Source organism: Cherax quadricarinatus, chromosome 19 (genome assembly GCF_038502225.1).
Source record: "Cherax quadricarinatus isolate ZL_2023a chromosome 19, ASM3850222v1, whole genome shotgun sequence".
Taxonomy (NCBI): domain Eukaryota; kingdom Metazoa; phylum Arthropoda; class Malacostraca; order Decapoda; family Parastacidae; genus Cherax; species Cherax quadricarinatus.
In genome coordinates this window covers 38,569,521-38,590,190 of record NC_091310.1, presented here as the reverse complement: position 1 = coordinate 38,590,190, position 20,670 = coordinate 38,569,521, and the positions used below count along the sequence as shown (strand labels likewise).

The 20,670-nt window shown below is 38.4% G+C and overlaps 2 protein-coding genes across 3 annotated transcripts in view; one reads left to right on the top strand and one right to left on the bottom strand.

Annotated features, from left to right (window-relative positions):
- LOC128688296 (transmembrane protein 138) overlaps positions 1-20,670 on the bottom strand; it is a 112,284-nt gene that overhangs the window by 73,133 nt on the left and 18,481 nt on the right. The window lies entirely within an intron of this gene.
- LOC128688295 (solute carrier family 25 member 35) overlaps positions 1-20,670 on the top strand; it is a 50,106-nt gene that overhangs the window by 23,710 nt on the left and 5,726 nt on the right. For both annotated transcript variants that reach the window (XM_053776050.2, XM_070086671.1), the window contains exons 5-7: positions 3,419-3,570; positions 8,443-8,557; positions 15,001-15,182. In XM_053776050.2, the coding sequence (XP_053632025.1) occupies positions 3,419-3,570; positions 8,443-8,557; positions 15,001-15,182 (449 nt within the window). The remainder of the gene's footprint in view (positions 1-3,418; positions 3,571-8,442; positions 8,558-15,000; positions 15,183-20,670) is intronic.

The following is a 20,670-nucleotide window of genomic DNA, read 5'->3' as shown; positions in this document are numbered from 1 at the left end:
CCAGTGTTTCCACCCTTGCTGGGAATCGAACCCAGACACTCACCATGTGAAGCAAGAGCTTTGCCTACCAGGCCAAGAACCACCTTGTATGAGGGAGTCCGAGGTGCTATCGAAAAGTTCCTTTATTTTTTCGCTCTACCCAGGTGAAATATGGCAGCAGCATAGATCACACTGTGCAGAACACACCTCTTTTATGTGGTGAGTTTCAGTGTGGTCGGTCATTCATTTGAGGTTAGACAATCATTTTCTGTCATGTCAGTGTGTTATTGTGATTTTATGTTTAACAGAATGGAATCTTTATAAAACAGAGAACAGCATATGTATGTGTGAAATTCTGCTTCAAGCTCAGTAAAGCAACCAGTGAAACACAAAATATGTCAGCAAGCATTTAGAGATGAAACACTGGGTTGGATAAAGTGCTTTATATAGCTTTCTCAATTTAAAGCAAGATGAACATTAGTTGAGGATGATGAGTGCTCTGGTCATCCATCAGCATCAAAAACTGATGCCAGCATTGAGAAAATGAGGAGGGCTATCTACAAAGATTATCACCAGAATATCCAGGACATTACAAGTGCTGTGGGAATTTCTTATGGGTCATGTTAAAGCATTTTGACTGAAATTTTGAATATGAGAAGAGTGGCTGCAAAATTTGTACTCCACTTACCAACTCAAAACCAAAAAGACCATGTTTTTCTGGCCATAAACAATATGACAGTCATCAACCACTCCCCCTACTTCCCAGATCAAGCCCCCTGTGACTTCTATCTCTTATCAAAAATAAAAATGACACTCAAGGGGCAACATTTTAATGACATGGAGGTGATTCAAACAGAATCACAGGCACAGTTAGGAAAGAAGAATTTCAGAATTATTTTGAGAAATGGCAGAGGCAATGGAATCAGTATATAGCCTTCCAGGGAGAGTACTTCATGGGAGACAAGCTGCAGTGCGATTGATTACCAACTCCTGCACTAGACAACACACTCCACCACTTTTTAAGAGCCTTAACTTACTTAATATACAAAACATCTACACTTATTATTGTGCCTACTACACACACACAACATTATACTCAGATATTAACCCTCCTCTCAAATTCTTCCTTGTTAACTACAACAGAACACACAGGCATAACACAAGGCACAAATCACTCTTCGATATCCCTCGTGTCCATCTCTCCCTATGCAAAAATGCTATGCATTGCCAGAACACACTACAAATCAATTTAAGGCCCTACTTAGAAATTACTTCATCACCCAAAATTAACCAGACAAACACTTTACTTAACACCTACCAGTTACTCAAAAAAAACTCCTAAATAATTGATGATTGCTCAGCTATTTGATCATTTACTTCAAACTTAAAACTGCTTCAATTTCATTATTGTATATTGTGCTTGATGATTGCTCAATTATTTGCTCATTACTTCAAACTTATAATTGTTTCAAGTTCATTGTTTTAAATTGTGCTAAATTGTAATACTTCATATTGTAAATTGTGTTTGATGATCGCTCAACTATTTAGTCATTACTTCAAACTTAAAATGATTTCAGCTTCATTGTTTTAACCCTTTCAGTGTTGGTCCTGTAATATTACGGCTTGAGAGCCAATGTCAGTCCCATAATACAATGCCAAAATTCTAGCTCCTTCAGATCTGGTGGAAGAAAGCTGGTAGGCCTACATATGAAAAAATGGGGCTGCATGGTCAGTGTGCGCAGTATAAAAAAATCCTGCAGTACGCAGTGCATGAGAAAAAAAACTCCGACCGTGTTTTTGGTTTAAAACTACGACTTTGCGGTGTATTTTCGTATAGTATTTATGGTTGCATTCTTGTTTTCTTGGTCTCCTTTGATAGAATGAAAGATACATTACAGAAATTAAAATAATTTTGATTGGTTTCATGATGAAAAGTACCTTGAAATTGAGCTTATGTTCGATTTTTGCCCATGTTCAAGAGTAAACTACTGGCCAGTCTAATATGCAGTCACGAATGGGTTGAAATTATTTATACAATTATTATAATGCAGTAGTCTGCATAACAGTAATTCTTCTATTTTTTGTAAGAATAAAAATTCAAAATGGAAAGCAAGAGCATATAAGAGGGGCCTGGAGATGTGACTAATGAGCAGAGAAAATATTATTTTAGTGCCAGGAATGTCTACCTTGTTTATTCTGGACCCTATTTTGAAATTTTTGTGAAATTGGCCAAATTGCCAATTTCTGACCACTTTATTGGGTAGTTGAAATCGGTAAATGGGCAGTTTCTTGTACTCAGTCGATAGAACAAATGGAGTTCTAGCGAAATAGCTATGATTTTAACTGACTGGAACAATGGAATTGGCCGAAAATAGGGCTGAAAGTGGGCGAAATCGCTGATGCGTAAATATAGCCGAGATTGCTAACTTTGCGAGAGTATAATTTCATAAGTTTTCCATCAAATTTTGTACTTTTGGTGTCATTACCATCAGGGAAAGATTATCATTTCATAAGATTTTTTTTTTTTTTTTTTTTTTTCAACACAGCACGTTAAGAGACCATACAATAAGTGTCAGGGGCCCGAGACTGTTCAACTGCCTCCCAGCATACATAAGGGGGATTACCAACAGACCCCTGGCAGTCTTCAAGCTGGCACTGGACAAGCACCTAAAGTCGGTTCCTGACCAGCCGGGCTGTGGCTCGTACGTTGGTTTGCGTGCAGCCAGCAGTAACAGCCTGGTTGATCAGGCTCTGATCCACCAGGAGGCCTGGTCACAGACCGGGCCGTGGGGGCGTTGACCCCCGGAACTCTCTCCAGGTAAACAGAGTTAAGGATCAGGGGTCTTGACACTGAAAGGATTAAATTTTACTAAATTGTAATATGTACTCTATTTTTTAATATTCTATATCAGAACTGTAATTCTTTTCTACCAAACTTACTAAAGCCATATAGCATGAACTAGTTGAATATTCAGTTTTCTTGTATTCACTGTTACTCATCTAATGACTATATGTAAAATTACAGCACTGTTATTGCCTTATTAATCTTAAGTTAGTCTTAAGCTAGCCCGAAATGCTCTGCATATAAAGGGGCTTTTGGCATGTTCACCAACTTGTTACACTCCTTTGTATAAACATGTATCTTGCTAAAATAAACTTGTAATTGAATTGTTATATAGGTGATTAGGTAAACCTAGATATTCTTTTGTGGTAGTCCAGGAACTTTTTGATAGCACTTTGTATATTTCAGCCATAAGTCATCTTTGGTGCTTTAATTCAAAGGATCTACTTTTTAATTTAGAATTTTTGAATCAAAAGATCTTAACTACATAATGGCCAAAAAGTACAGCCATTTAGTTGTATCATCTATGTATGGCAATTTTATTTAGAAAATCTTTTAGTGTGATTATTACATAGACCATTTATAATTTATTCATAGGTTTCATGCCTGCCTTGTGGGGTATTGCAAAGAAAGAGGGCATCAGGGGCCTCTGGCGAGGGGCAGTATCTTCAATACCACGAGTTGGCGTTGGATCAGCATCACAGTTGTTTACCTATTCCAAGAGTAAAGACTGGTTGGAACAGTATGGGGTATGTTTTCCAATCATCATTGTTTTATTGTACAGTGGAACCCAGGTTTTTGTCTTTAATTTGTTCCAGAAGGTCAGCTGAAAACTGATATGTATGAAAATTGAAGTAATATTTCCCATAAGAAATAATGTAAATCCAATTAATTTGTTCCAGACACCCAAAAATATTAACAAAAAATGCATTTTGTAGAGAATAACTATAGTTTTACATACAGAAAACAATGAGAAATAAATATAAAGCACTCATAATATGGATAAATGAATATTTAAATCACTTTTACCTTTATTGAAGACTTGTTGGCATATGGAAGATGACGAGGAGGGGAGAGGGAGGAGAGGTTAACTCTACCACCATCACTACCACCCTCTACCACAATCACTGCTACCCTCTACCACAGTCACTACCACTCTCTACCACCATCACAACCACTGCCACCCTCTACCACCATCACTACCCCATCACAACCACTACCACCCTCTACCACCATCACTACCATCTTCTACCACCATTACAACCTCTACCACCATCACTACCATCCTCTGCCACCATCACTACCACCCTTTACCACCATTACTTCCACCCTCTGCCACCATCACAACTACTACCACCCTCTTCCACCATCACTACCACATCACAACTACTACTACCCTCTACCACCATCACTACCACTCTCTGCCACCATCACTGCCACCCTCTACCATCACTACCACCCTCTACCATCACTACCACCCTCTACCATCACTACCACCCTCTACCACCATCATTACCACTCTCTACCACTATCACTACCACCCTCTACCGCTATCACTACCACCCTCTACCACCATCACCACCAACCTCTACCACCATCACTACCACCCCCTACCACCATCACTACTACCCTCTACCACCATCACTACCACCTTCTACGAGTAACAAAGGAAGACTGAGTCACGAACATATGAGTGGCCGCGTCCCACGGGCAGGTGGATGCGCATGGTACTGACGATTTCCGAGTGGATGTACGAAAATGGGGAAAATTTCGCAGAAAAAATGGTCAAAAACTGAATTGTACGATAACTGGACCTGACGAAAACCGGGGTTCCACTGTAGTACTGTACAGCATATTTAACATTTGGAAGCTTTTGTTTGTTCTATTAACAAATATATATTACAAACAACCAAATTTGCATGGCAGGTCATTTCACTCATCTGTAACTTCTACTACTACTGTTTTTTTCTATATTAAGGGTAAGTTTATTTTTCATCATCATTAACTACAGTGTTTAATGTCAGGGGGTCAGAACATGAGAAGATACAGGTTATATCAACATCAAAGATGCTGGGTGACATTTTGTAAGCCATTTATGTTGAGGAGGAAGAATAGAGGGGCCTAGAATGCTACATTAGGGGAACAACCAATTTGACTACACAGGCATTTTACAGTGCAAAACCAGTTAGCCGGACTTGAGTCCTAGATATAGGAAATACAATGCCTGCACTCTAAAGGAGGGGTTTAGGATATTTGCTGTTTGGAGTGATATTTGAACTCTCATATATGCATGCCTCTGCAAAGACAGTGATTATGTGTGAATGATGGTGAAAGTGTTTTTTTTTTTTTTTTTTTTAGGGGGGGGGGCACCCTGCCTTGGTGGAAGATGGCCAGTGTTAAAAAAAAAAATGGCTTTCTTTAGTGCCTAACAATATTTTATTATGTACATGTAAACCACATTATTGGTGTGCTGCATAAAAGAAATAAAAATTTAAATTTGAATATCAGAGGAGCACTGCAAAAAACAATAGCTACATTACATACCTGTTTCTACTCAAATAAATTGTGTTTCTCACAATACACAATAAATGTTTTATTTACGTGTAACACTTTCTGCTGCGTGTAACCATTATATTAATTACGAAAATAAAATGTTTTAAGATTTGTGAGGAAGAAATTTAATGTTGTTTGGAGCAACTTTTCCTGTGACTAATGGACCATCCGTAATGAGGGTTGAACAGTTGTGTACTTACCTATATGTTGTTGTAGGGGTTGAGCCACACCTCCTGATCCTGTGTATATGTGTGCATGCATGCACACATGCAAGCACACATGCACGCACGCACACACACAGGAGCTGTGAATCGACCCCTGCAACCACTTATAGGTGAGTACACAACTGTTGAACCCTCATTATGGATGGTTCATCAGTTGCAGGAGCAGTTGCTCCAAACAGCATTAAATTTCATCCTCACTAATCTTAAAACATTTTATTTTCATAATTAATATAATGGTTACATACAGCAGCAAGTGTTGTGTGTAGCTGCATTAACTCCCTAAAGTGGTTGAAGTGTGTCAGCAAGGCATGGCTTATTGACCAAGACTGGAGAGTGTTTAGTGAGAATTCATTGATGGCTTGTTCAATTGGGTCTTCATTGTTCCTAAAATAATCTTTTGGAGCAGTGATAGATTCTTGCTTCACTTTTTTATTTATCCATTTTCTTTTATCTCTGCTGCTTTGAACGTATTGGTCCATGAGGTGCTTTTCCCCACTTTCTATACAAGTAAATGCATCTTACCCATAGGATGCTGGAATGGTCATTTCTGTTTGAGTTGATTTCTATTTGAGTAATATGGCATTTTTTCACTCGCTTGTTCATGGCAGTATTGTGGCTAGAGGGAGAGAAGGTAAGGAAAAAGATTACTTTACTCTCCTGATCTTATGTATCTTGTGGAGAAAATTCTCCAGTAAAGGGGATATCTCAGCTCCCCTCAGCCCTCTGAGGGGCTTAGCCCTCCCGGAAGGGACTAGTGGACTCTTCCTTCCTCGCAAACAGTTTTACAAGGGACACATGTATGTACCATAGCATCACAAAGCACGCCTTCCTCTCCTTGCTAGAGTTTCTGATCAACTACGCAGTGAGGGGTTAACCCTTAAACGGTCCAAACGTATATATACGTTTTTTTAACATCTGAAAGTATGTAAAAAATAAAGATCTTTTTTGTTTTACATTTGAAAACGTGTAAAAAAAACTTTTATCTACATTTTTTTTGTTATATTTGAAAATACGTAAAAAAAAGTAGATCTACTTTTGGAGCACTACGAATTTGAACGTCGGTCTGTTTGGACCGTTTAAGGGTTAAATGAGAGTAGTAACTCTTTTTCCATTTAGCAGGAAAATTAAGGGAAAACCTGCACCCCACTTCCTCTACAAGTTGGGATTATTATGAATTCTAGTCTATAGCTAAATAACAAGAAACCTACCCTCTTGTATTGAATACTGTTACAATGTGTAGTAAGGAAGAGATATAAAGCTGAACTCAGCAGTTCTTTTGTTCGGACGATGAACTGGTGAGAATTGAGCAGGGTAACAAGCTAGGTTGAATTCAGACATGAGAACGTGAACACATCACAAATCTCCCTCTGAGAACAAAGAAAATGATGACTTTGTGTGGTAAACCCTGAAATACTGTCAATCTCCACTAGGAAAACTAGTGTTAAAAAGAAACATGAGTGTATAATCCATGGTATAATCCCGATAAAGTGTAAAAGTTTGTGTTGCGGTATGCATTCATGTGTTATGAATGAAGGGACAAGATATCACCCTATCATGTAACGAATGACCAAAGTGATTCCCTATTAATGAGTGAGGACAATATAACTATGCATCTGTAGCAGCCTACTCAAGACAACAATACCGGGGTTACACCTCCCCTACAACAAACTAGGGGAAACTGGGTCAGTTACAATACCCAGGTAAGTCCAGCCATACCCACATCTTCTTATGCTAGCTGCAGCTAATAAGTAAAGATGAGATTTGACCAGAATTACTAATAGATCCTGTGATGCGAGGGTAATTCACCCAAAACCAAGTGAGTATCACTACGCATTTCAGATATTAGTGAAATGCTGAGATATACACTCCTTCGGGCAAATTGTATGAATAACTCACTTGTTAATCAACACCCCCTATGGAAACTGAGACGGCACCCCGAAGGGATTTCCAGGGAGCAGCTGCTAGAAATCGTGCTGTTAAAAGATAAGTAACATTTGTCCTATGGTTATTAGCATGCAGGAAAGTGTACTTATCTAACCAGCTCTCCACATATCTAGAAAAAAAAAAGGTTTCAGCACAGTGGACCCCCGGTTAACGATATTTTTTAACTCCATAAGTATGTTCAGGTGCCAGTACTGACCGAATTTATTCCCATAAGGAATATTGTGAAGTAGATTAGTCCATTTCAGACCCCCAGACATACACGTACAAACACACTTACATAAATACACTTACATAATTGGTCGCATTCGGAGGTAATCGTTATGCGGGGGTCCACTGTATTTAGACAGAAATTTATTTCTCGTCAGATATCTCGATTTAGACCCTTCTTTCAAGTAGTATAAATGCAGAATTGATTTTCCTATTTAAATCTTAGGATTATTATTATTATTATTATTATTATTATTATTATTATTATTATTATTATATCCATGGGAAAACTGAAAATGTAAAGGTTACAGAGCACCTTAGTACTGTGTGGTACAGTAATAGAAAGACTCTTGGAACTCATCAAAGGTAAGGTAAGATATACAACACCTGGGTATTTTTATTACAAACATTTTGCCAGCCACTGATTACCTTGTCTTATTATCTCCACTTTCAGTGTACCTTCACATACCCTGTGCATTGAATTGATCAAGCCACTGGCTTGCAAAAAGTCTTCATAATAAAAATAACCAGGTTTTTCATGTGTCTTATTCATCACCTTAGTACTGTAGTATAATATACTTTTCACACATGAAATTTTTAATGAAAATTCTTTAGGTCCTCTTTTGATAAGAGAACAAACTAAATTTATTATTTTCACTTCTTTAGTAACAGTGTTTGAACATCATGTTGCAGTTCTATGCAAGAGACAGCTGGCAGAGTACATTTTTTGGAGCTATGGCAAGCGGATTGGTTATAGCAAGCTGTATGAGTCCTTTTGATGTTATCGCTACAAGAATATACAACCAAGGTAATAGGTATAGCACTTTTCTCCTATACTTATTTTGTAAAATGCTGTACAATAAATTCTTGATATAGTGGACTATTGAAGAGATTGTTAGTTAAGTCAGAATAATGTTAAGAAATAGCAGAGAAGAACTACATTACTCTACTGTAAACCTAATATAGAAATGTACACACAGTTTACAGTTATATTACAACGAACGTTGAAAATACCCAGCGGATTTTGTCCATTATTTCAGAAGTCTGTCATATTGAGGGTTTACTGATTATCACATTAATTATTGTGATAGTTTATCGTTTTTAAGAGGTTATTCTCAAGTACATTAGTAAGAGTGTATATCTCTCCTGGCTGCTACACACTAGTTGCAGCCAGGAGAAAGGCAGGGCCAGGAGCTGAGACTCAACCCCTGCAATCATAAATAGCTGAGTGCAAATAGGCAGGTGCACCTGTGTGCCTACATCCCTCTTACTACACACCTATTACTACATGCATTACTACACACCTGTAACAAAGGAAGTCTCACCAGTGTTAGTAATTTTTAAATTATGGCCTCTCCTCACTTAGCGACATACATACATGTTTACCGATGACTCGGACTTATGACAGGCTCTCTGACCAGTATGCATACCTAAAAAATGTATATTAAAGCTGATTTCCTTTATTCTGTTTATTACAATATTTTTTTTTTTTTTTTTCAACAAGTCGGCCGTCTCCCACCGAGGCAGGGTGACCCAAAAAAGAAAATCCCCAAAAAGAAAATACTTTCATCATCATTCAACACTTTCACCACACTCACACATTATCACTGCTTTTGCAGAGGTGCTGAGAATACAACAGCTTAGAAGCATATACGTATAAAGATACACAACATATCCCTCCAAACTGCCAATATCCCAAACCCCTCCTTTAAAGTGCAGGCATTGTACTTCCCATTTCCAGGACTCAAGTCCGACTATATGAAAATAACCAGTTTCCCTGAATCCCTTCACTAAATATTACCCTGCTCACACTCCAACAGATCGTCAGGTCCCAAGTATCATTCGTCCCCATTCACTCCTATCTAACACGCTCATGCACGCTTGCTGGAAGTCCAAGCCCCTTGCCCACAAAACCTCCTTTACCCCCTCTTTCCAACCCTTTCGAGGACGACCCCTACCCCTCCTTCCTTCCCCTATAGATTTATATGCTTTCCATGTCATTCTACTTTGATCCATTCTCTCTAAATGACCAAACCACCTCAACAACCCCTCTTCTGCCCTCTGACTAATGCTTTTATTAACTCCACACCTCCTAATTTCCACACTCCGAATTTTCTGCATAATATTTACACCACACATTGCCCTTAGACAGGACATCTCCACTGCCTCCAACCATCTCCTCGCTGCTGCATTTACCACCCAAGCTTCACATCCATATAAGAGTGTTGGTACTACTATACTTTCATACATTCCCTTCTTTGCCTCCATAGATAACGTTTTTTGACTCCACATATACCTCAACGCACCACTCACCTTTTTTCCCTCATCAATTCTATGATTAACCTCATCCTTCATAAATCCATCCGCCGACACTTCAACTCCCAAGTATCTGAAAACATTCACTTCTTCCATACTCCTTCTCCCCAATTTGATATCCAATTTTTCTCTATCTAAATCATTTGATACCCTCATCACCTTACTCTTTTCTATGTTCACTTTCAACTTTCTACCTTTACACACATTCTCAAACTCATCCACTAACCTTTGCAATTTTTCTTTAGAATCTCCCATAAGCACAGTATTATCAGCAAAAAGTAACTGTGTCAATTCCCATTTTGAATTTGATTCCCCATAATTTAATCCCACCCCTCTCCCGAACACCCTAGCATTTACTTCTTTTACAACCCCATCTATAAATATATTAAACAACCATGGTGACATTACACATCCCTGTCTAAGACCTACTTTTACCGGGAAGTATTCTCCCTCTCTTCTACATACCCTAACCTGAGCCTCACTATCCTCATAAAAGCTCTTTACAGCATTTAGTAACTTACCACCTATTCCATATACTTGCAACATCTGCCACATTGCTCCTCTATCCACTCTATCATATGCCTTTTCTAAATCCATAAATGCAATAAAAACTTCCCTACCTTTATCTAAATACTGTTCACATATATGCTTCAATGTAAACTCTTGATCTACACATCCCCTACCCACTCTGAAGCCTCCTTGCTCATCCGCAATTCTACATTCTGTCTTACCTCTAATTCTTTCAATTATAACCCTACCGTATACTTTTCCTGGTATACTCAGTAAACTTATTCCTCTATAATTTTTACAATCTCTTTTGTCCCCTTTCCCTTTATATAAAGGGACTATACATGCTCTCCGCCAATCCCTAGGTACCTTCCCCTCTTTCATACATTTATTAAACAAAAGTACCAACCACTCCAACACTATATCCCCCCCCTGCTTTTAACATTTCTGTCATGATCCCATCAGTTCCAGCTGCTTTACCCCCTTTCATTCTACGTATTGCCTCACGTACCTCCACCACACTTACATTCTGCTCTTCTTCACTCCTAAAAGATGGTATACCTCCCTGGCCAGTGCATGAAATAACCGCCTCCCTTTCTTCCTCAACATTTAAAAGTTCCTCAAAATATTCTCGCCATCTACCTAATACTTCCCTCTCCCCATGTACTAATATACAGTACACTATTGTATAAACGTTTGAAAATATGTATACTAAAAATGTTATAAATGGTGCAAAGGTGACATTAAAGAATATCAAAGATGGCTAACACAAACACACTACCATTATAGTATGTTTCTTGCTTAGCAACGAATTCGTTTACCAACATGGTCTTAGGAATGGAACTCCATCGTTAAGTGAGGAGAGGCTGTACGTGTGCATTTTTTAATATAACATTGTTTTACACCCATATATTTTGTGTTGAAGTTTTACATTCAATCTTGTAATAATTTTAAGATAAAGATAAAGAGTATATTTCTTTGCAAAGGTTACAATGTGTAATTACAATTTTGGTTTGCTAAATACAAAGAAAGCCACTATCATGCTGGGGCATTTTGGGCAGACTAATCCTAGTACATAGTAACTACTTAAATCTAGACACGATAAGAATGGTTAACTTGTATTAAAATCTTTATTTAACCTTAATACTAATGTGAGGTAGTCAAGGTAGAGGTTTATAAGAATAATAATCTTGAAGTTACACATAATAAAAACAATATTACAAATAATGGTTCAAACAGTAATATTTCATGGATTGGCAGATGTTTAATAGACTAGGGGTCATATAATATAATATTTGGGAGAGTCGCTTCAAACTGATTAGAAGTTGTTTTGGTTGGTTTGGTTAGTATTGAGAGATGAGATGATTTTTTAAGCAAAGTCCTAAATTTATAAGTACACCTACCATCTGACTTATGACCTGCTCGACATACAACCACTCGACTTACGACCCTGTTTTGTATGCCAAATTTCTGGGAATTAAACAACTGTTTGTGTTGTACACAGTGTTTATCCTAAACCTTACAGTATAAAATACAGTACTAACAGCATAAAAAGTAAAGTAAAAAATTAAACACCAAAATAAAACAATAAAATAAAATCATTACAAAAATGTGATGTTGATATTCAGTTGTAAGGTTCGACTTATGTCCATTTTGACTTAAGTAAAAAATTAAACACCAAAATAAAACAATAAAATAAAATCATTACAAAAATGTGATGTTGATATTCAGTTGTAAGGTTCGACTTATGTCCATTTTGACTTAAGACCATTTGGTCGGAATCAAGCTCGGTCATAAGTCGGATGGTAGGTGTAGTCAGGGGATCCTTTACCGGTTCAGGTAGTGAATCCCAGATCTTCGGACCCTCATGTGCTTTGCATTTTTACATAGTGTGAGTGATACGAGGGATGTCAAAGAGTGCCTTATGCCTTGTGTTGTGAATGTGTGTTCTGTTGCAGCTGTCAAGGAGAAGTTTAAGTGGAGGGTTTATATTGGAGTTTAATGTTTTGTATATGTAGTAGACACAATAATATGAGTGTATGTCTTATATATTTAGCAAGTTCAGGCTTCTGAAAATTGGTGGGGTGTGTTGTCTAGCACAGGAGCTGGTAATCATCTGCACAGCAGGTTTTTGTTGGGTTATTAAGGTTTTAGATGGTTGGCTGTGGTTGATCCCCAGGCACAAATACCGTAGGTGAAGTAGGTATATATTAAAGAGTGGTACAGTGGAACCTCAAATATCGAACTTTCTTCAGTCCAGAAGGCTGTTTGAGTGCCTTTACTGAATGAATTTATTCCCATCAGGAATAATGTAAATTAGATTAGTCCATTTCAGACCCTCAAAAATACACTTATAAAAGCACTTACAAAAATACACTTACATAATTGGTCGTGTTGGGAGCAGTTCGATTTTTGAGGTTCCACTGTATAAGGTAAGGAGTGTCATTTGGGGTACATAGAATCGTATCTTGGAAAGGATGCCTACTGATTTGAAAATTTTTTTGGAGATATGCTGGATGTGGGAATGAAATTTAAAATTACAGTCAAGGAGAAGACCAAGAAATTTACCCTCAGTGTGTCTTGTAATAGGGGAACCATTTATTGATATATTAAGTTGGATTTTTAAGGCTCTGTTTCCAAACAGCATGAAGTATGTTTTGTTTATACATGTATTGAGAGTGAGTTTGTTGGTCATCATCCAAGTACATGTATATATTTTAGCAGTTCGTTGTTTACAGTATCTCTGAGTATAGCTGGGTTTGAGTGGCCGTGGATATAAGTACAGCCTTTCTTCACTTAACGCCAGAGTTCCGTTCCTAAGACCACGTCGTTAAATGAATTCGTCACTAAGTGAGGAGCATACTATAATGGTAGTAAGTTTGTGTCAACCATCTTTGATGTTGTTTTAATGTCACCTTTGCACCATTTATAACATTTCTGGTATATTTTTAAATGCTTATACAGTAGTGTACTGTATATTGAAATAAAGGGAATAGAGGAAATCAGCTCTAATATACATTATTTAGGTATGAATACTGGTCAGAGAGCCCGTCATAAGTCCAAGGCATCGGTAAACGAGTACGTCGCTATTGAGGAGAGGCTGTAGTGTCATCTGCAAATAGAACTGGTTTAACCCTTTGACTGTTTTGGTTGTACGTATATATACGTCTAACAAGGTACCGTGTCTGACGTATATATACTCATAAATTCTAGCGGCTTCAGATCAAGCAGGAGAAAGCTGGTAGGCCCACATGTGAGAGAATAGGTCTGTGTAGTCAGTGTGCACCCTATAAAAAAAATCCTGGAGCACGCAGTGCATAATGGGAAAAAAACTCCGACCATTTTTTTTAATTAAAATGCCGACTTTGTGGTCTATTTTTGTATAGTATTTATGGTTGTATTCTTGTTTTCTTGGTCTCATTTGATAGAATGGAAAACATATTATATAAGTAGAGGTGATTTTGATTGGTATTACTATAAAAAGAACCTGGAAATGGAGCTCAAATTAGGGGAAATGTTTGATTTTTGCTGATGTTCAAAAGTAAACAACTGATGTCATTGTCCAATAAATGTCCAACTAGCCATTCTAATATGCAGTCATGAATTGGTTGACATTATTTGTACAATTATTACAGTATTGCAGTAGTCTACATAACAGTAAATCTTTTATTTTTTGTTTGAATAAAAATTCAAAATAGAAAGCAAGAGTAATATCAGAGGGGCCTGGAGATGTGACTGATGAACAAAGAAAATGTTATTTTAGAGCCAGGAATGTCTGCATTGTTCATTCTGGACCTTATTTTGAAATTGTCATATTTTTTAATTTTTGTGAAATTGGCCAAATTGCAAATTTCTGACCACGTTATTGGGTAGTTGAAATCGGTAAATGGGCAGTTTCTTGTACGCAATCGATAGAAAAATGGAGTTCTAAAGAAATAGCTATGAGTTTGGACGACTGGAACAATGGAATTAGCCGAAAATAGGGCTCGAAGTGGGCGAAATCGCCGATTTGTAAATATCGCCAAGGTCGCTAACTTTATGAGAGCGTAATTCCGTCAGTTTTCCATCAAATTTCGTTTTTTTTTTGTGTCATTACAATCAGGAAAAGATTCTCTATCATTTCTTAAGATTTTTTTTTTTTTTTTTTTTTTTTTTTAAATTTTGCGACACCAGGAGACATCTCAGGATTGGGGGTTGTGACAGTCAAGGGGTTAAGGAGTTGAGATGCATTGGGGAGATTATTGATGTAGATGAAAAAGAGGAGTGGGCCTAGGACACTACCCTGGGGCGCTCCAACAGCTACAGGCTGGATAGTGGAGTTGACTCCATTTTCGTATACATACTGATGCCTATTGTAAAGAAAGATTTTAGTTAATAACTCCATATGTTGTATTAGTTTTTTAAACTACAACATTATAATTTTTTCAGGTCTGGATACTCAAGGACGTGGATTGTTATATAAAGGCATAACCGACTGCATATTGAAAACTTTGAAAACTGAAGGTGTCTGGGGCTTCTACAAGGGTTGGACTGCTATATACCTTAGGATTGGCCCTCACAGCTTCCTTAACTTAATATTTTGGGATCTCCTTCAAAGCCTCTATATAAATGTAAGCAAATTACTGTGTAATGTACTAGCAATTTACAATTCAAGTCACATGCACCTTTGTCATGGTCATAAGAATAAAGGAATGGTATCTAGTATTAATACTAGCCAACAAATTTTAACTTTTAAATATTTTTCCAGGTTTATGAAATTAAATAAGTAGGAAGCTTTGTTTTACTGTACATATTTAACATACTCCATGAGGAAGTGGAAAAGAATCTTTCCTCCATAAGCCATATGCATCATAGGAGATGACTAAAATGATGGGAGGAAGCGGCTGGTACCCCCTTCTCCTGTATAAATTACTAAACGGAGAGCATGTATAGTCCCTTTATATAAAGGGAAAGGGGACAAAAGAGATTGTAAAAATTATAGAGGAATAAGTTTACCGAGTATACCAGGAAAAGTATACGGTAGGGTTATAATTGAAAGAATTAGAGGTAAGACAGAATGTAGGATTGCGGATGAGCAGGGAGGCTTCAGAGTGGGTAGGGGATGTGTAGATCAAGTGTTTACATTGAAGCATATATGTGAACAGTATTTAGATAAAGGTAGGGAAGTTTTTATTGCATTTATGGATTTAGAAAAGGCATATGATAGAGTGGATAGAGGAGCAATGTGGCAGATGTTGCAAGTATATGGAATAGGTGGTAAGTTACTAAATGCTGTTAAGAGTTTTTATGAGGATAGTGAGGCTCAGGTTAGGGTGTGTAGAAGAGAGGGAGACTACTTCCCGGTAAAAGTAGGTCTTAGACAGGGATGTGTAATGTCACCATGGTTGTTTAATATATTTATAGATGGGGTTGTAAAGGAAGTAAATGCTAGGGTGTTCGGGAGAGGGGTGGGATTAAATTTTGGGGAATCAAATTCAAAATGGGAATTAACACAGTTACTTTTTGCTGATGATACTGTACTTATGGGAGATTCTAAAGAAAAACTGCAAAGGTTAGTGGATGAGTTTGAGAATGTGTGTAAAGGTAGAAAGTTGAAAGTGAACATAGAAAAGAGTAAGGTGATGAGGGTATCAAATGATTTAGATAAAGAAAAATTGGATATCAAATTGGGGAGGAGGAGTATGGAAGAAGTGAATGTTTTCAGATACTTGGGAGTTGACGTGTCGGCGGATGGATTTATGAAGGATGAGGTTAATCATAGAATTGATGAGGGAAAAAAGGTGAGTGGTGCATTGAGGTATATGTGGAGTCAAAAAACGTTATCTATGGAGGCAAAGAAGGGAATGTATGAAAGTATAGTAGTACCAACACTCTTATATGGATGTGAAGCATGGGTGGTAAATGCAGCAGCGAGGAGACGGTTGGAGGCAGTGGAGATGTCCTGTCTAAGGGCAATATGTGGTGTAAATATTATGCAGAAAATTCGGAGTGTGGAAATTAGGAGAAGGTGTGGTGTTAATAAAAGCATTAGTCAGATTTGCAGAAGAGGGGTTGTTGAGGTGGTTTGGTCATTTAGAGAGAATGGATCAAAGTAGAATGACATGGAAAGCATATAAATCTATAGGGGAAGGAAGGAGGGGTAGGGGTCATCCTCAAAAGGGTTGGAAAGAGGGGGTAAAGGAGGTTTTGTGGGCGAGGGGCTTGGACTTCCAGCAAGCGTGCATGAGCGTGTTGGATAGGAGTGAATGGAGACGAATGATACGTGGGACCTGACGAGCTGTTGGAGTGTGAGCAGGGTAATATTTAGTGAAGGGATTCAGGGAAACCGGTTATTTTCATATAGTCGGACTTGGGTCCTGGAAATGGGAAGTACAGTGCCTGCACTTTAAAGGAGGGATTTGGGATATTGGCAGTTTGGAGGGATATGTTGTGTATCTTTATACGTATATGCTTCTAAACTGTTGTATTCTGAGCACCTCTGCAAAAACAGTGATAATGTGTGAGTGTGGTGAAAGTGTTGAATGATGATGAAAGTATTTTCTTTTTGGGGATTTTCTTTCTTTTTTGGGTCACCCTGCCTTGGTGGGAGACGGCCGACTTGTTGGAAAAAAAAAAAAAAAATTTATATTTCATTTTTTTCAGGCCATCCTTCCTGGGTGGGAGACTGCCTGTTGGGCATGTTAATGGCTAGGGCACCATTCATCAGGTCCATTTTTCTGCTCTGTGGTGGTGGCCTGGTGCCTAAAGCTCTCACTTCACATGGCGAGGGTCTGGGTTTGATTCCCAGCCAGGGTAGAAACATTGGGCATGTTTCTTTACACCTATTGTCTATGTTCACCCATCAGTGAAATGGGTACCTGGGTTTAGTTGACTGGTGTGGGTCACATCCTGAGACACTGACCTAATTTGCCCGAAATGCTTAGCATAACAAGGGGCTTTCTCTATAGTAGTATGTCATTGATGTCAGCTAGGCCTGTATACCTTGTACATGTATCTGTAGTAAATAAAGATATTATTATTATTATTATATTATAGTTTTGGTGGGAAGGTGGCTACTCAGTCAGGTAGGGGATTTAGCTGTCCTGCTCTGCTGGGGTAAGCAAATGGACTCACCTGACCTATTTGGGAATTTTGTTCCATTTCTATTGGAAAAAGGAACTCTGTTTTCCTTTTTCTTTCATCACTCAGCTTTGGACAATATGTCTTCCCAGTACACCAGAAAGCAGAGCTTGTGGGTGCTAGTGGCTCAGTTGGTAGCATCCTAAATTCACACTGAGGGACTGATGATAACTCCCTGCCACAGGTGACATGTTGGACATGTTTCCTTACATCAAGCAGTAAAGAGCTACATGGGTGTTAGTTGACTGTTGTGGGTTTCATCCTGGGGAAAAGATTAAAGGAGTCCAGTAGCAAAAGGACTGACAGCTCCTGATGAAGCACAGACTTTATTGGGTTATCCTGAGTGACTAACCTTCTGGGATAAAAATCTGAACAAAATTTTATCTTTTCCTACCACAAAAGCTGTCAGTAGCCCTTAACACCCTGACAAGATGATGTAATGTAGATGGTTTATATTATCATCTGATCATGTTTTCTTTACCAGCCTTAAATTATGCCTCAAGTGAACTTGAAAATTACTTCTTCAAAACTGAGAGAGTATATTTTTATTACAAGCTTTTCATTTATTTTAATACGCTTATTTTCTATTGTAAATTTTTTGATATTTTTTCCAGTTTTAGCAATTCTCATTACAATGTCTTTTATTGTAACACTTTCTCCAATTTGCAACTCATACCAATTTACTAATTGGCGAAATGACAGTAGTTTGTTAGATTATGTATTGGTAGATAAAAGACTGTTGAGTAGACTTCAGGATGTACATGTTTATAGAGGGGCCACAGATATATCAGATCACTTTCTAGTTGTAGCTACACTGAGAGTAAAAGGTAGATGGGATACAAGGAGAATAGAAGCATCAGGGAAGAGAGAAGTGAAGGTTTATAAACTAAAAGAGGAGACAGTTAGGGTAAGATATAAACAGCTATTGGAGGATAGATGGGCTAATGAGAGCATAGGCAATGGGGTCGAAGAGGTATGGGGTAGGTTTAAAAATGTAGCGTTAGAGTGTTCAGCAGAAGTTTGTGGTTACAGGAAAGTGGGTGTGGGAGGGAAGAGGAGCGATTGGTGGAATGATGATGTAAAGAGAGTAGTAAGGGAGAAAAAGTTAGCATATGAGAAGTTTTTACAAAGTAGAAGTGATGCAAGGAGGGAAGAGTATATGGAGAAAAAGAGAGAGGTTAAGAGAGTGGTGAAGCAATGTAAAAAGAGAGCAAATGAGAGAGTGGGTGAGATGTTACCAACAAATTTTGTTGAAAATAAGAAAAAGTTTTGGAGTGAGATTAACAAGTTAAGAAAGCCTAGAGAACAAATGGATTTGTCAGTTAAAAATAGGAGAGGAGAGTTATTAAATGGAGAGTTAGAGGTATTGGGAAGAGGGTAAGGTACCTAGGGATTGGCAGAGAACATGCATAGTTCCTTTGTATTAAGGCAAAGGGGACAAAAGAGAGTGCAAAAATTATAGGGGGATAAGTCTGTTGAGTATACCTGGTAAAGTGTATGGTAGAGTTATTATTGAAAGAATTAAGAATAAGATGGAGAATAGGATAGCAGATGAACAAGGAGGCTTTAGGAAAGGTAGGGGGTGTGTGGACCAGGTGTTTACAGTGAAACATATAAGTGAACAGTATTTAGATAAGGCTAAAGAGGTCTTTGTGGCATTTATGGATTTGGAAAAGGCATATGACAGGGTGGATAGGGGGGCAATGTGGCAGATGTTGCAGGTGTATGGTGTAGGAGGTAGGTTACTGATAGCAGTGAAGAGTTTTTACGAGGATAGTGAGGCTCAAGTTAGAGTATGTAGGAAAGAGGGAAATTATTTCCCAGTAGAAGTAGGCCTTAGACAAGGATGTGTGATGTCACCGTGGTCGTTTAATATATTTATAGATGGGGCTGTAAGAGAAGTAAATGTGAGGGTCTTGACAAGAGGAGTGGAGTTAAAAGATAAAGAATCACACACAAAGTGGGAGTTGTCACAGTTGCTCTTTGCTGATGACACTGTGCTCTTGGGAGATTCTGAAGAGAAGTTGCAGAGATTGGTGGATGAATTTGGTAGGGTATGCAAAAGAAGAAAATTAAAAGTGAATACAGGAAAGAGTAAGGTTATGAGGATAACAAAAAGATTAGGTGATGAAAGATTGGATATCAGATTGGAGGGAGAGAGTATGGAGGAGGTGAATGTATTCAGATATTTGGGAGTGGACGTGTCAGCGGATGGGTCTATGAAAGATGAGGTGAATCATAGAATTGATGAGGGGAAAAGGGTGAGTGGTGCACTTAGGAGTCTGTGGAGACAAAGAACTTTGTCCTTGGAGGCAAAGAGGGGAATGTATGAGAGTATAGTTTTACCAACGCTCTTATATGGGTGTGAAGCATGGGTGATGAATGTTGCAGTGAAGAAAAGGCTGGAGGCAGTGGAGATGTCATGTCTGAGGGCAATGTGTGGTGTGAATATAATGCAGAGAATTCGTAGTTTGGAAGTTAGGAGGAGGTGCAGGATTACCAAAACTGTTGTCCAGAGGGCTGAGGAAGGGTTGTTGAGGTGGTTTGGACATGTAGAGAGAATGGAGCAAAACAGAATGACTTCAAGAGTGTATCAGTCTGTAGTGGAAGGAAGGCGGGGTAGGGGTCGGCCTAGGAAAGGTTGGAGGGAGGGGGTAAAGGAGGTTTTGTGTGCGAGGGGCTTGGACTTCCAGCAGGCATGCGTGAGCGTGTTTGATAGGAGTGAATGGAGACAAATGGTTTTTAATACTTGACATGCTGTTGGAGTGTGAGCAAAGTAACATTTATGAAGGGGTTCAGGGAAACCGGCAGGCCGGACTTGAGTCCTGGAGATGGGGAGTACAGTGCCTGCACTCTGAAGGAGGGGTGTTAATGTTGCAGTTTAAAAACTGTAGTGTAAAGCACCCTTCTGGCAAGACAGTGATGGAGTGAATGATGGTGAAAGTTTTTCTTTTTTGGGCCACCCTGCCTTGGTGGGAA